At 45.2% G+C, this 16,899-nt stretch overlaps 1 protein-coding gene across 3 annotated transcripts in view; it reads left to right on the top strand.

The window, feature by feature from the left end:
- Positions 1-2,732: 2,732 nt before the first annotated feature.
- LOC119170524 (uncharacterized) overlaps positions 2,733-16,899 on the top strand; it is a 304,114-nt gene continuing 289,947 nt past the window's right edge. The window contains exon 1 of one of the 3 annotated variants that reach the window (XM_075887194.1): positions 2,733-2,940. In XM_075887194.1, the coding sequence (XP_075743309.1) occupies positions 2,930-2,940 (11 nt within the window). In that variant the 5' untranslated portion in view covers positions 2,733-2,929. The remainder of the gene's footprint in view (positions 2,941-16,899) is intronic. The other 2 variants (XM_075887193.1, XM_075887192.1) reach the window with 2 other exon arrangements.

Genomic DNA, 16,899 nt, shown 5'->3' with positions numbered 1-16,899 from the left:
TTTGTGGCTAAGTTTCTGGCAGTAGTGCTTGCCTTACGCAAGTTAGATACAGCAATTACATCAGCTGTCATAATAACAGATTCCCTATCTCTCTGTGCGGCACTTTCTGTTGGTGCTGATAATCACGTAACAAAGGCGTTCCGTGCACTAGTACCTGCGCATTTGAGAAAAGTACGATTAGTTTGGGTGCCTGGACATAAAGGTTTGTTTCTAAATGAAATAGCCGATTCCTTAGCTAAGTCGTCAATCAGTCAACCAATTCTACCGCTCTGTCCATCATCCGCTTATGTGAGTGCTGCTCGATTCCGCAGACGTACGCTTATGCAAGTCTTTAAAGGTTCAGCACTAACAAACTCTACAGAATATCGCCATTTATTATATCCCTGGCGAAGAGACTTTTGCCGCACTGGAAAACAAGAAGTAGCTATCACAAGGCTGCGTTGCCGGGTACCAAATCTAAATTTCTATAAACACAGGTCTGCTCAGGCACCTTCGCCACTGTGCGCATTCTGTGATGATCTGGAAACAATAGACCATTTCTTTTTGACCTGCAGGCGGTTTAACACATTACGAAAAACCCTATTCGAAATACCTTTACGTGGTATTGGTATGGACTTATCTCTGCCTGTAATTTTGTCTTTCGGAGCTTCCATTTGTGGTTTCTCTAATGCGACAGTATGCGCGGCCGTCCGGGACTATATTGATGAAACTAATAGGTTGACTAATTAACCAGTTTCATTATCCTAACAGGTCCACATAATTATATACGTATAAAATCAGATTATTGCTCTATTCTAAGAATAAATTCGTTTATGTAAACATTTGTACGCATTACATTAAGCACCACACTTTCCTAGGCTATCGGTAATCTTTCTGTTAAACCTCCATCATTACACATCTGAACAGTAAGTTTTGAAACCACTCGATTCTTGGCGAATCCCCCACAGTCGGTATGCGCCACTAACAATAGGTGAACAACAACAACTACTGCGAAACGCCTTTGGGTGAACAGAGAACATGAAGAAACATAAAAAAAATGCGTAAAAATGTCGAAAAGATATGTCGTGCTGTGACAATGTGCCACTGTGCAACAAGACCAAAAATGTGGCCCTTGGCGAATTGCATGTAATATGTACTTATAACGCTGTATATATGCTCTGCGGGAAGCTTTTGTTTCTTATTGAGTCCAGTGAAAATTGAAATACCGGGGGTAGGCTTGAAAGCATCATTTCGTTTTCACTTTGTTCGCAATTTACCTGCGATGTTCGTGTCTATATATATCCATAGTTTTCATGCAAGAGGAGGAGGACGAAGAGAAAGACGGAAGGATTGGTGCACGGTTTTCTTGGTTCACGGGCAGCGGAGGAACAATAATTGTATTTCGACCGTTATATTGCATTGAGAGTTAGGGCTCTGTCATCTCTCCATTACTTATTTTTAATTTTCTGCTGCTCTCATTTTGTTCACTAAAACATCGAGGAACTATAAGCGCAGGCATGTACCGCTAAAGTGTTAGTGAGAATAAAGACGGCATATATAGTTTAAGCGCAAGTAAAGTCTGGTTCTTAAAGGTGTGTCCTAGTTTTATGATCTCTATAGTTTCGAAAAAAAAAAATGGCTAGCTGGAAAAATACTGAGCGGCAGCCTTTTTTACCAGAGCTAAGCTCTGCCCTTATGAGAGGAAACGTGTTTCTAATTTCGCTGGTCACTTTGCCTTTTCTCGGACGGAATGGTGTGGCCTGCATAGAGGGGCCAGTGTGTATATACTTCTTAAAAGTTTCGATCTACGTAGACGCTTGCTTTGAAACCACGTACCATGAATGACAAGCGTTGCATATATAACCCTTGTGTGTAGTCAGGTAAGCTTTACATGAGTGAGTGGCGTACAATGCGTAAATATTTCCGCATTAAAAAGAGAGAGAGAGAGAAGCTACGCCGAGTCGTGCGACAGCCTATTAAACTTTTCATTACAAATTTCTTCAGAAACTTTTATTAATAAAAGACTGCGTTGCTAAACGTAAATGCCAATCGATCTATACTTTCAGCAAAGTAATCCTAAATGTGCGGGCATGCCTACACTCAAGTCATTGCCTCATAATAAGCACGAGTGCGGGATGCAGGCAATCGGTTTCGATCTTCCGCGCCAGTCTCCAGAGGAACGTGATCATCGGACGGAGTTCTCGTTTCCCTGGGCTACCGGCAACGCCGTCCTTCGCTCATCGGCCGTCGCGTCTGCACAAACGCTCGAACATGGGCGCGCGACCTCTCGAGCACCGTTCCGCGCGTGCGCATGTTGGTTGTGCGGCGGAACGCCGCGGCGACGCGTCACGTGCGTTTCGCTCGCGCCTCCTTGCAAACCCCGCCCCCCCGCGAGCAAGCTTTTGTGACGTCACGACATTTTTGCTCCAATGGAGGCGTTTCGGCCCGCCTCCCACGTCGAGCGCGCTTCCGCGGCGGCGCGCTCCCGTCGGGCGCTTGTTCGCGGCGCGCATTGTGAGCGCGAGACAAAGTGTCGCAGGCGGCCCATTCTCCGGAGCCGATGCCCGTGCCCTCCATCAGCGTCTCGCCCGTGCCGCGCCGTTGCAGCCGCCGCTAGAGAGGGCCTGCCGCCGCGCCTGCAGCCGGCATCACGCTCCACTCTTCTTCCCCTTCGCTCGCCCCGACAACAACCCCTTGTTCGCCGTGTTCTTCGTATTGAGCCCGTGGGTGACGCCAGTGCTGTGTGTGTTAGCTCTGCGGTGCTTGGGCCCCGAGAGCCGTCGCGCCCACGAACGCATCGGTCTCCAAAAAAGAAGTGGGGACCCACGGCCGCGTACGTTGTCCCCGTGCTGCACACTACCGCCGGCTGACTGTGTGGTGTTCCATCCAGCGACAGGAAACCCGGCAACGAGAGTCCACCGCCGCCACGACCGGATCCCGGCGTGCTTCAATGGTCATTCTGTGAGTGCTCCCACCACCTCCTGACCGGCGGACGCACTTGGCAATGCATGCATGCATGCGTGCACCCTCGCTGGCACGCGTCCGTTCTTAGCGGCGCGTGCATTGAATGGTGGTCGCCGGACCGTAGCGGCGTGTGCCGGGTCGGTTATCATTTTCTCACCGTGAGCCGCGTGAATTAAGGCACCTTGTCTCTTGTATCACTGTGGACGCTGCTCGCGCAGGTAGGTGCAGGTTTCGTTTCGCTTTCGTGCTGCTTGGGCGGTAATGGGCGACGCGGAGGAAGGGCGGGAAGAGGGGAAAGAAGGAGGAGTGCTGTGTGTTTCGGGGCATGCGTCGAGTCCAGCGGAATTTCCGTTTAATGCGCACACCTTGCACAACGCACGTATAAGCTTGCTGCGTTGAAAGCTGCTCGTGCTCCATTATCATGCGTGACTGGAGATGGTGGTGGATCATGTTTTGGCGCAGGGAGGGCGTGTTACTCGTTTTTTCACTTACTAGAACTATGTGAAATATTTGGTTGTTACCTGCTGGCACATCTCGTGGATGGACAAGCTTATTTGCATGTAGGCAAGCTACAGCCAATGGGGGCTGAGCTCGCGTACGCGGTGGCTGCGCCAGTGCGTATATATATATACAGTCCGACACATTTTGCGGCAATTGGGACGCCAGTAATATTTCTACATTTCGTTGCATTTGTGAACATAAGTGGCGTACTGATTTACTGTGCAGTTATAACGCATGCATTTCAGCAAAGCCCACTTTTCACTCTCGCTCTTTGAGATCAGGTTAATGGCTTCTAAAAACAATCGCGATCTACTGATTAGATCTCGATGTTCTATACCTAACGAACCGAAAGACACGAAATGGTCTTGTAAAGGTGCTTCGCTTTGAGTCCCTGCACCAGCACTATGTATGATGTCCGATATCCGCATATATATGTTTGGGTGGTGTGAGGTTCAGCGCTTGCTACTAAATGTTCGGTTTGTCACCCAAAGCTAGGGTGCATGTTTTCTGCATTCTCCGCTGACTCGCTTTCGTAACGCAACCACGTATACCGATTAACCGCGAATGTCCGCTGGATATACATACCTTGCTACAGAGTGCTGGCTCTATTCATATCCAATCGATATATCTGGTATTCTATAGACATCTAATGAATATCAGTGGTTTTCTGGGCTTCTGGTTCATCCGATCGTCGATGGGCGCTTCATTAGCTATTTTGGCTCCGACGTTCTTTCATGCGCATTAATTACCATATTGCTAGCAGCCCGCGTTCTGAAACTTCACATGTCGGTCAATGTGCGCAGTTGGGCTCTACTACAACAACCGCATTTGCTGCTAACAAAACAAGCAAGCCATTAGGTTAGGCGACTATCTATATCTTTGATCGCGACAACTATAACAGTGAAATAACGCGACAATCTTGGGTGCTAAGTTAGAGTCGAGACCTTTCAGCGCCCGTATAGCGAGTCACTGATAACGTTTGGGAGTGCTGTGTGTGCACGCAGGCGCCGAGAAACGGCGTTGTGCTTCTTTATCGGTTTTGCGCATTTACATGTGAGCGAGGGATTATGTCGAGCCAACAAGCGTTGGCGTCGTCGGTAAGACCGCGTGCCGGGGCGACAAGGACACCGTGTCGGATCGCGCCTATCGGGCTTGCGGATCGCCGAATACCGTGGCGCCTATAAATGCGAACGTAATTCCTCGCCTCGCCAACATTTCTCACTCGCCGCGTACCAACACGCATCGCAACATAAAACTGCAAAACACCCCTGCTTCTTAAGTGCACTCGACGTGTTGTATGCCGCATGGCGGGCTCAATGAAGAACTTATAATCTCTACTCTTTCTGTAGCGTTTCCACATGCGATAATTAGTATTTTTTAATCGTCACAAGTGCCCAAGTGTTACAGTGCATTGTTAGTTATCCTTAGGGAATTTTCTTTAATACAGCCCCTCCTTCATCGAATTTCTATCAGTCTTTTCGATGTCTACTTCTGTTCTTTAGCATACATCTTCCAATTAACTCTTTCCAGTAAACTTAAGGGTACGATCAGTGCGTACGTTGCAAGAAAAACGGACCAGGTGAAAAATTCACTCGTCGCTACTCGCGCCAGCACCACTCGGATGTTTTGTACCTGTGCTTTGAAGTATACATCCTGGGATTTTCGTACACCGAACCTTCTCTCAACTTCGTCGTGTTCAGTTCCATTAGTCGTGTACGCGCGTTGAGCCGAGGTGAACACAGCATTAACGACGAGTGGCGCAACATTGGTCAAGCAATAGTCGATCCGCCGTGAGGTACATTACGAAACCATTGTAACTGGTATTTGAATAGAACTAAACAGGGAGAATTTTCAGGTCTCTTCGATCTCAATGAAAACCAACAGAAAGTCAAGCCCAGAAAAGTATAGGGGATTGTATTTGTAGGTAGTTATAAAATAAGTGTGGATAAATTAAATCGGAAAAAAGGGCAACTTCCCCCCAACAGGGACCGAATCTGAATCCTTCGAATAGCGTTACCTATAGCCTGTATAACAACTGAGTCCCTGCAGCGGCCGTCGTCCCGTACTTAACTGAGTATATCTACTTGATGTGCCTAATAAAGGGGACGGGAGTACGACCGCAGCAGTATTGGTGCATGGTATAGATCATAGGTCGCGTTAACCGAAGGTTGCATGTTTGGTCTCTGTTGGCAGCTAGCTGTCGTTTTGTTCGGTTTACTTTTTTCATTTGTACCATGAATTACTACAAATAAAATCCCTTATACTTTCCTTAGCTTGTAGTACTAATTAAGCTAATTTGAATAATAAAGTTCGCACTCGACATAACGACGTGGGAGCACGTCATCTTAGGCCCCTGCGCGATAATTACTCGCATTGGAGCAGAAATGCAATGAACTCAATTTTACATTCGCGTCGGTGTTGATAAGGTAAACTGCCTTTTAAATGCACTCGAATGTATAATATACGGGTATGTTTGGGTATGCAGTATCTGTGCGTGTAATAAACTGACGAGCTAACTCATAAAATGGGACGTTGCAAAACACGGTCTCGCTTCAGATACTGATACTGATGTGTCTGGCTGTATGCTCGAGTATGACCGCTTGTATAGGGGTGTCTCGTGCATGCGCGTAAATGTGTACACGTGCCTGCGGCAAGCAGGTAGCTCACTGCATGCTGCAGGCATGTTTTGCGTGCCAGGCAGAATCGAGAGCGGGCATTTGCGCAACCATGGGGAAGCCCCGTCGACCACGACTGGCGGTAGCTGTGGGTGTCGAGGGGGAAAGGGGTCGGTTGCTAGACCGGGGAGTTCAACGTCGATAGGAGGGCGTCAGGGGAGGTGAGGCTGTCGTGGCGGTTTTGACTGCATGCCCTCTTCTCTGCGGTGTGCTCCGTCCGGGCGATGGCGCCATGTGCGACGCGCAGTGTTGGCACCCTGTCGCGAGGGTATGCATGCACGTACACCCATCTCTGCGCGCTCCTCTCTTTTAAGGACCCGCTAACTTTTGAGCATACTGATGTGTCTGGCTGTATGCTCGAGTATGACCGCTTTGAGTAAGAGTTTATTCTGAAATTTCTTTCCGTTGTTTTACATGACATAGTGTGTTACATTAGGAAACCATCCGAAGTACCTGAATGCTGCACTGCAAGCCAAACATCTTCAGCATTCTTCGGTTAACTACCTTTCCTTTCCCGCCTTCTCCTTAAAATTCGAATACCCCTGTCAGTTACTCTAGTATGCTAAGGAATGAAGATGTGGTGCAGTGTTCATCACATTTATACATGCATTGCAAACTATATTTTCGGCTGGTGTTGCCGTATTGGACCCGCCGTGGTAGCCTATAGCGACTATGGTGCTGCGCTGCTTAGCACGAGGCCGCGTGTTCGACTCCCAAGCGATGTAAGGGGGTTCTCAAGAAGGCCAAGTGCAACGAATACCAGCGAAGAGCGAGAGGTGGCGGAAAATCATTAATTGATATAGTATCTGTTGGGGTTTAGCGTTGCAAAAACCACGATGTCATTAAAATTAATTCATTGAGGCGTGCCGCGATCACGCTTAGTTCTAGCTTGGACTCGGAAGTGCAACTATAGTGCTACTGGACCACACCTGGCTGGAGGCACAAACAAGTGGAAACTTGGACACGGGGCCCCAACCATCTAGCTTCTAAATAACACCTTCCCTTTCAACTCAATTAAAGTTGTCCGTCTTCCGACACGTAAATCACAGGTAATATTTATAATATCAGGTCACATGCGCATAGTTTTCGACTCTTAAAAGAGTACCCGGCCAAGTGGCCGTGCTGGTACGTTGAGCCAGTCGGAAAGAGCGAAACGCGTGTATCGGTGATGTACTTATTTATGCTAAGACGAGGGCATCGTTTGTGCACCTTTAAACTGTGTTGTGTTTCTGCTTTTCCTTCTGCTTTTAGTTTCTTCATTTTCTTCCCCAACTTTCCGCGAGGTATAGTTACACTCGGCCCAAATCAGATTGACTCTTCGCAACATCAGAGATACATTTCGAGTTGGCTTTGTATGCACGCACTTTTTCGCGAATCTCGCATTGCCCCGAAGGCTGATGGCAAAAAGAAAGTACAGGAAGCAGTTCTTTTTTTTTTCTTTTGATACGGCATTTTACTACTATGAGATAAAGTGTGTAGAGTCAAGATTCGCCAGCTGTTTGCTTCTCCCACTGTGGGGCAGGAAACGTGGTGTTATGCTTCTGTTCGACGAGCTCCCCGCATTTCTCTGATTTTAATCATCCCTCTTTCTCACTTGTCCTACCTGTATCGTATACCACTAAGTGACAATTTCACGGACAGAGATACCTTATCGCGTGCAATGCAGTGTCTGTTACTCTACGCTATCGCATTTGCAACAGTAAAGATCGGTGTAAGAATAGTTTGAACACGTTCGTTCATGGTAAAGTACGTGATTTACATAATTATATACGCGTTTCTTCTGGCATTATTTGCGACAACGAGAGATAATGTCTCCTCAGTCGTCGACGCTGTTTACTTACTAGTAGGATCGTATAACTGATAGCGATGCACGGTATATACTACATAAAATGAAGGTGCGATATTCTACGCGCGCGGAGATAGCTTGCCTACACGTTGCATCTATACCTGTAAGTGATGCTGTGCTCCAAATTAACACATACATAGTAAAAGGACAGTTAGGAGCAAATAACTTCAATTTTTGCTTTATACCACCCATCTCCAAGATCACCAAATCGAAGGGATACCTGGGTATACAAAACCGTTTCCTTTCTAACCACATGAACATCGAGATGTTTACGTTATTTTTTATTTACGTGACCTTACATCCGGCAGCAGTTGTAGGCTTGGTGAATTTTGGTACCTATTTGAATTTAGAGCACGTCATCTACGGCACCTGCGCGATAATTACTCACATTGGAGCAGAAACGCAATGAACTCAATTTTATATTCGCGTCGGTGTTGATAAGGTAAACTGCCTTTTAAATGCACTCGAATGTATATACGGGTATGTTTGGGTATGCCGTATATGTGCGTGTAATAAACTGACGAGCTAACTTATAAAATGGGACATTGCAAAACACGGTCTCGCTTCAGATAATGTTTAGAGATAGAAATGCGATTCGACGAAGGTCTTGGTAACTGCTCGAGTATTCAAGCCGCGACAATGATCAATAAGGTACAAAACAAGCGTTACATTAGCTGTCGAAGGGAGCCTGTTTGGAGTGTCGCCTAATGGAACCGAGAAACTGTAATACACCTTATTTAGGCAAACCGTATCGTGCGGCGGCCTTGTTAGAGGAAAGTGGAGTGTAAAATGAAGGCCGAATTATATTAACCGAATCGAGTACCGTCATCGGTCCTCATATGCGACGCCGTAGTTCGATAAACAGCGAGCATACACACTTTTAAACTTCTGAGGTGTCTCCGGTATCAGTCGCTCATCCTCCATGGATTTTCCTTCACCCTTATAGATGGTGTAGTGCATACTCACGAGATACTCCTCATAAAGCCCGAATGCGCTTTCACTTTTTCACTAAGTTAAGGAATGTGATAAACCGCACAAGTATCACGCGTAGGCATAAAAAAGTAAGGGAGATATGCATGGATGATAATGAAGAATATTATCTGGCTCGTCACGCTATGTGGTACAAATGAAAGATCGAGACAAAATAAAATAGGAGAGTGGGAATAAATACAGTGAGCATGTACTTGTGCGCAGACAGCATGATGTAGTGGAGAGCATCTCGCGCATGTTAATGTGCTGCTTGTAACCGACATGCTAACGACATGAACTCACTTTCGATTTCATGCAACGTACTGTCATATTTTCAGAAAAGTATATGGTTATAACATGACACTATATACACAGCCAGTTAAACGTTTTATAATATTGATTCTCTAGAATAAATGGAGATACTGATCGTTATCAGCTACGTTTAACGTTAAATGTTTCTGAAAGATCGTAAGTGGTCGAATTAGCATACACAGGCTCTTGGTCAGTGCTATACGATCACAGTGATCGTGTTCAATTCGCTGCTTAAATGTAGCCAACAATGGTGACACGCTAACAAGCCTCTCCACAGCCCTTTAGAAAACTGTGAAGTACAGTTGCAGCGGCGCGCAGGATTCAGGTTACGAAAAACGTGTGAACGTCCTGTGGACGTTTTCTTATGTCTTTCCGGTAAAAACGCCTCATACATACATGTTCGGCTTACTACGGAACACTATAAAGCTGGCGTATGGAATGACAAAAAAAAAAAAAAAATCAAGAACCCTCCATAAGAAGGATCGAGATTTCTGCTCGATGTCGAGACATGACCCATACCTTCGAGTTTTAATTAACACCACCAGACATAGACAGCAAATAACATGCGCGTTAAAATGAGTTTACAAACATTGCGTAAGGGTAGTAAAATCACTTTCTGCGCAGAGTTTTCACGTATCACGAGAGCACGGGTATACTTCACTATCGCGAGAAAATGCTGAGATTCAAATCGCTGGTCTTTTTATATATTCTCCTTAATGCGGTCAACTTCCAGCTGCGTCATCTCTTTTTTTTTTGGTTTTATTAATTCTTTAAACCAGTCAGAAGACTTAAAAAGGGGGTGGCAAGTTGTCTGATTTAACCGCGTAATAAGTAATTGTCATTTAACTGGATATTTGTATTTACGCTACTTCGAACCCCCTGAACGTGTTCTTTTTTTTTTTTTTTTACTATACAGTCTTCAAATGCTTCCGGTCAATTTTATCGCCCTGAACACGCTTCCATAGAGTAAGGTACATTGCGAAACTTCTTATGACTATTTTATATCGCCCGTGTCTCCAATGCTTCTACCTTTATTGCATTGATGGGTTGGCTCATCACACTAGCATTTACGCAACATCACACACTCCCACACGCGCCAGCGAATTGCTGCATTCATAAACACTGGGCAGTTTCCGTGTCAATAAGGCTGCGGTGGACAACATCTCTTGACAGCACTGCGGAAGCTAGAGCACCGAAGCGCATGCCTGCCACCGCGTCAAGAAATAGTACTTAATTTTAGCGCTAATTTTCTCGCTTTGCCTTGCTGAAATACACGCTGTTTAGTTTATTATGAAACTGTTGCGGGAAGTTGAAGGTGTAAAATACGTGAATCGCTCAGTAGAGACTTCATTTTCATTCCGTTGCTTAGGCCAGCACCACCTTTTCGGCACGCCCGTTTTCCACAGTAAACATAATGACCGTGACGTATACAAGTGTGTCGCTGTGTGGTCGCTATAAGGCGCCGTTTAGTTCTCCAAGAACAATATGCTCGGAATATGGGACTGAACTGTATGCACGGAGCATTCGAAACGTTTATCCGATACACATTTTTTTTGTGTTATGCTACACGTTTTCCTAAACGCGTTGACAATGTGAGCGAGAAGAAACCGAAAGCAACTCGCAAGCTGCCGTATACTTCTCGCGGAGCAACACGACTGCACCGAAGTCCCGCCGCTGTGACTTGGCGTCAACGTCAAGATGAGTCTTCGCCCAGTATGGGCATAGTTGGTACGACTTCATGTTGTAACGTGCTACCGGGAACGACAAGGGCCGAAGAAAACGAAAGAAAAGGCGTATACGGATGTGATTGTTCTCTCAACCAAAATTACGTCGCTGTTGTATATATGCGCTTCGGGCTTAATTCGCAAACTTGCGAACTGGGTCTCATAGGCGTCGTCACTGCGTGCTCCTGGGCTTCTGCACCAGCAGTTTTCGCGAAGGCTTTCGTCTTGATCTTAATCGGAAGCCTATTTTTAACACTGTGTGTTATCCGACGATTCTCGCTTATTCTGCCGTGCGAGAGAACTTAGGGCCCGAAGAAGCGTCTCAAACTATCTAAAGTAGCCGTCAGCCACCGTATATCAGCCACCACGGGCCAACATTACCAAATGCTAACTAGTGCTGGCAGCCAGTGTGCGATTGAACAAGGTATAATTTTGATCACGTGGCTTAGAGGAATGCTCTTTTAGACGGCACTTGTCTTCCAGAAGAGCCTATAGTTTTGGTCGAATATAAGGCATCTTCCGAGTGTATTGTAGAATGTAGGTGATAAAGGACGTGGTCTTCTCACTGCAATGTGACGTCTATTATTTATACGTAGCTTCTCATCAACCGATTTAGTATTTCTTGGTGCTGCGCTCAGAGGTCGCCTTACAGTGCTTGCTCGAGTCTTCGGACATTTATGTGTCCTCACGCGTCTTTATCTACAGGCATGCAGTTTCTTTTTGGTTGTGTTTTTTTTTCTCATGGTGCATATGCACGAAGAAACACTGGATTTAGACCCTTTTGGGTACAGTTGAATGCCGGCCATTTACGCCCAACTATTCCGTGTAGCTCCAGGCACTATAGTCTGCTCCCGATGTGTCTCGCCGTAAATCTGTCGTACGTTTCCTGATTGGTGTGGGCTATCTTACACGTGGTTCGCTCATTCGCTGCTGCAACTGTCAGGGGGGGGGGGGGGGGGTCTTTAGACTGCATAACACGCGTGATTTGTTTCGGCAGCTCTCTCTCTTGTAATTAGTTGCACCGCGTTCGTTTACTAGTACCAAAGACACATTCAGCTTTAGGAAGGTGTATATTTTAGCGGCATTCGATGCGAATGGCCCATTGCACACGGAAGACGCCAGCGCGGAAGGACGATTCCGCAGACACCTTAATTCAGGAAATTGCTGCTCGCCTAAACAGCGCGAGAGAAGCGTGGGGGAGGGACATGATGTATAGATTGCTTTGTATGTTAATTCATTGCGCCGTTTTAATGAAGGGCCATATTAGCGAATGTCCCTTCACAAATTTAAATATATTGACTGATTTAGTAAGTGCAATGGACAGTTGTACTTCAAAGGGCGTGGAAGCAAATGGACGAATGAGGATGAGACATTGTTTGAAAATTTATGCGCCAAATTCCTACGATGACTCACTTCATCAATTGCACATGGAATTAAACAGCATTGCCGTTTAAGCATTGCACAACACTCGTTAGCGATACTTATGGACCCCCGAAAAGTGCAGACAGTGCGCAGAAATACAACCGATTTCCTGACGTCACGCAAGGTTGCCGTGCCTTTTAAGCGGGAGCTTAAAGCGGCATGTCCACAGGCTTCGATATTCGAATTTGCAAAAGGATTCTACGCTTTCGTATGATTAATGTTGATATCATACGGGATGTCAATAGAAAACTTGGTATGTGCAAAGCAAAACACGATTCCAAGCGATAAGGTTTGTGGATTCGGCTCAAGTTTCCTAGTGCGCGCGCGCGTGCGTGCGTGCGTGTGTGTGCGCGTGTGTGTGTGTGTTTCGAATGGTAATTTTCTGGCGTGTATTTGAGCTTTTAAGCGAAAAGACTCACATCATCTAGGTTCATTTACAAAAAAAAAAAAAAAAACTCCACCAGGCAAAGCGAGACAGACGTCAAAAGAAATACAAACTAAGTCAAAAGATAGGTCGGCTGGGTATGAATTAATACTCACACTGGGTGAGTCATTCAATGATAATTCTCTGTGCTTGAGCAAAGACTCAACTCTGATAAGCATTTCAAAAATTATTTGTCCTTTTTTAATTGCTGCTTCGTAAAACTTAAACGTTTAATGATTACCTTGCTTTGTTGCTTGGCGTAATATTCTACATTTCAGGCTGCGACTACTGCAGCGTATAAGATATGGCATTAAGGAAAAGCCACAAAGAGTGCCACTACTATGTGCTATGTGCCACCGTATCCTTTTTTTTTTTGTGACGTATTATGCGCGCGCCACTACTCGCATCAATGCCGAACGAACAAAGCCAAACAGAAACCGGTATGATGAACTAGCGATGATTGCATAGTTGTTTGTACCACGCTTAGATTTAGAGGGTTGAGACAGCAGCAAATCTAATTACGATGTTTCCTTTCGCGATCTTTTTTTTTTGTGTGTGTGTCATTTTGCTGAGGTAAGCAGCACTGCATTGTTTATGTCTCTAAGAAAGCCTAAAAAGCACTATGCGGTATTTCGTAAACACTGAATAACACACACACACACACACACACACACACACACACACACACACACACACACACACACACACACACACACACACACACACACACACACACACACACACACACACACACGAAGATAGGGGAATGTTAAAAGGGCTGTTTGAGTGAATGAATCATTCCAGTCGTGTTGTGCTAATATTGTAAGTACCTTGCAGCTTCTTTTCACCAATACCGATAGAAGAAAAAGAAAAAAAATGCGAAAAGGAACTTGTTTGCCAATGCAGTGCGAGCGAGGTATTTCGCACACACACACACACACAAAAAGAACAACGCCGCCGGTTTTCACATTTGCACTTGGTTTCTTGCGATGCATTGAACGGCGGCTCGTACAGGCGAGCGGATGACCGCCGTGCATGGTTTATTTTATTCATTGTCCTTGTCCTGCGTAATTTATTGCCAGCCATTCATATTGCCGCCATACCGAATATCGCTCGGACGCGTGGCGAATGAGAAGAACGCACACGGTGAAGCCGTGGCCGGAATAACTTAGGCGCACTGAAACTGGAGAATCTGTAGAAGTGTTCTGCGAATGCGTGCTTCGATTGCACGTTCTTGATTATGAAATGCACCACTTCGGATCGATCATAGGAGACAATTCTATAGGCTGATTTGTTAAACTGGCTACTCGGGGAAACACTTTGCATAAAACAGCAGAAAAATTAGGTGCTGCAAGGTATTGTTTCTTTGTGAAATGTGCGTTTTTGTGACAGGTGTACTCCTTTTTTAAACACGCGCTAAGCGAAGATGATCCGGCTGGAAGCAAACTTGCGAGCATACGAATCAGACATTACACACCGAATATTCGCGCGCTCTAATGGAAACACACACACACAAAAAAAAAAGGTAAAATAGGTTGAAACGCATGTAGCGCATAATTCAAGTCAAGTTCGAATTAGCTCGACCTACTTGAGAGCGCACAAAATTTTATTCGCGCACAAATTTGATACATCACAGCTTTCGACAAGACCGTTATCACAGTTGTTTTATGCTCCCCATCTATTACCCTTGTTACAACAACGAAGTAAGAAAGAAGAGCATAAAATGGGCAATGTTTAGTGCTGAAACTATCACATTTATGCCATATTGAAGTTCGCGCGTTCTACAAGCATTAACGTCGTTCTCAATTGTCACACATTTAAGATCATATATATATATATATATATATATATATATATATATATATATATATATATATATATATATATATATATATATATATTGTGTGTGTGTGTGTGTTTAGGACGCAAAATTTGCACACGTGGAACTTGAATTCCCTCTCTTCATAACATTGTGGTCGTGTTACTTCGCCGATGTTCTGTAATTTGGTGTCTGTGATTGGGTAGTAATACATACAGTATCACGATTGGATGAAATATTTGCTTAGGCACAATTTTATGGTAATGTTTTTTTCGTGGATCTGGTTTTCATTGGTTTTGTTGGGTAAAAAATAGCCGGCGCCACATCAAAGCGCCAACTCCTTCTAAACACCATATCGTAATAATTTGAAACAAACTTTATCTCACACTGGGCTTTTTTTTTTTTTTTTGTAAGTATAGGCCGTCGTATTCTCGTGCTGCTTGGTTCTCCTTTTCCACATGGGGAAGCTGAAAGTTTTCACGTTTCCTTTTGAATTCCCAGACGCAATGCAGTTCATTTATAACGACCCAGAGAGAGAGAGAGAGAGAGAGAGAGAGAGAGAGAGAGAGAGAGATTTTATGCCTTTTACAACCGGCTTCCACCATTTTCTGCGACACCTGAGTTTAAACTTTAAAGTTATTCCTAGTGTTATGACGATTTCTTTCGATTTCCTCTCTCGTTTTCTTTTCTCGCGTGTTTTGATTGTTATGTATAGGTCTCGTTGAAATTCACTAATTTTATTTTAAACCAAGGACCAGCGTCAGTCGTCCTGCTTGTGGTTCTGACGTTTTATAGACGGAGATAACCACTGAGTTCCCTTGTATTTCTTTTCATCTGTCTCTCCTATAGCGCCGTTTTTTTATGCCGATCTTGTGCTACGCTGAAAGCACTGCCGACTAAACGGGATCTCATGATTCGAAGGCTTTGCATCGTTTTGTCCCTCCTAAACGAGTGTATAAATTCGCATCTGCCGCGTGCGTGGATTGGTCGACCACATACTCTGTGAAGTATCTCAATTCGTACTTATTTGGGCATTCTTGTCGGTCGCTACATTTTGCGCAGGCGCTTTCTTGGGTGTTCTTGTTGGTTGTTGTCGTCAAATAATTTCGTGAGACTGCTCGCTGACGCTGGCATTACCTTTCTACCTATTATTTCAGATATACAGTGTTGTCTTTGCACTCTCGTCAGGTTCCATTTTCATGTAGGTGCAAATAAACTGAAGTTCTGCGGAAACGAATGCTGCTAAATTTATATAGTTTGTTTCTGGCCGCGTGTCTTCCAAGACAGATTGCATAAGGCCAAAATGTGGCGGCAATACTATCGAATGCGCTAGATAGCGCAACCGCCGAAACGGCTTAGCGATTTCTCTGAGCTTGCTTCGACTGTACTAAAGCTATAAAGAGAGAAAGCCCATACCATCTACTCGCAGCCGTTTGGGGTTATCCGGAGTACCAGTAGCGGTGGGATTGTTTTGCTTTGTATGAAAGCTTCGAGCAGCACGCCTACTTGCGGGATTATTGGACGACTGTGTTTGAAGTGCACCCATCATATAGTGACATATATGCACAGTAGTTCATTTGCATTGTATGGCGTTCGCGTTTTCCCTTTTTTTTAAATCTAACTACTTGTATTCTTTACATCGTCCGTGAAGTTCTGCAGGGTGCTCGCCCTGTTGACCTTTCCCAGTTCTCTTGCATATGGCCTTCGATTTCCGCACGAAGCTGTAACAACAACTGCAGCACTAACCATTGTCATACTGTGCTGCTCGTGTGCATGTGGCAACTGTTTCTACCGTCTCTAGTTCTATAGTTTTATTCTTACCACTCTAGTTCTTTTTTCTACCCCTCAGTGTAGGGTAGCAAACCTCGTCTCGTTGGTCTCCTTACCTTTTCTTTCCTTGCTCATGCACCCCCTTTCTCTCCCTCAATACCGGTTCGGTTAAACTCGAAGCCCCCCTCATACAACCTTGGTGAAAGCCGTCATATATTTCACAGAGCACTGTACAGCACTTGTATCTGTTGCGACAGTAATATGTCAGTCCAGATCCGTAACACTCCGCAATACCAGTTCGTGCGCCTGCATGCGAATGCACATGGCAGATAGGTCGGCCTATTCATATTCCACGTTCATAATGTGTCAGAGCAGCTCCCACTGGTGGGCTTACAGTGCTTGCTGTTCTCTCCTTTAAGGGACTCTTTCCGTTCGAACGCTGTCTCAGTTCTGGCTCGTTTTACTCAGTGCTGCTTTGTTTAGGATGGGTGATC

The sequence above is a fragment of the Rhipicephalus microplus genome, chromosome 2, assembly GCF_043290135.1.
Source record: "Rhipicephalus microplus isolate Deutch F79 chromosome 2, USDA_Rmic, whole genome shotgun sequence".
Taxonomy (NCBI): domain Eukaryota; kingdom Metazoa; phylum Arthropoda; class Arachnida; order Ixodida; family Ixodidae; genus Rhipicephalus; species Rhipicephalus microplus.
This window is presented reverse-complemented; position numbering and strand designations above follow the sequence as displayed.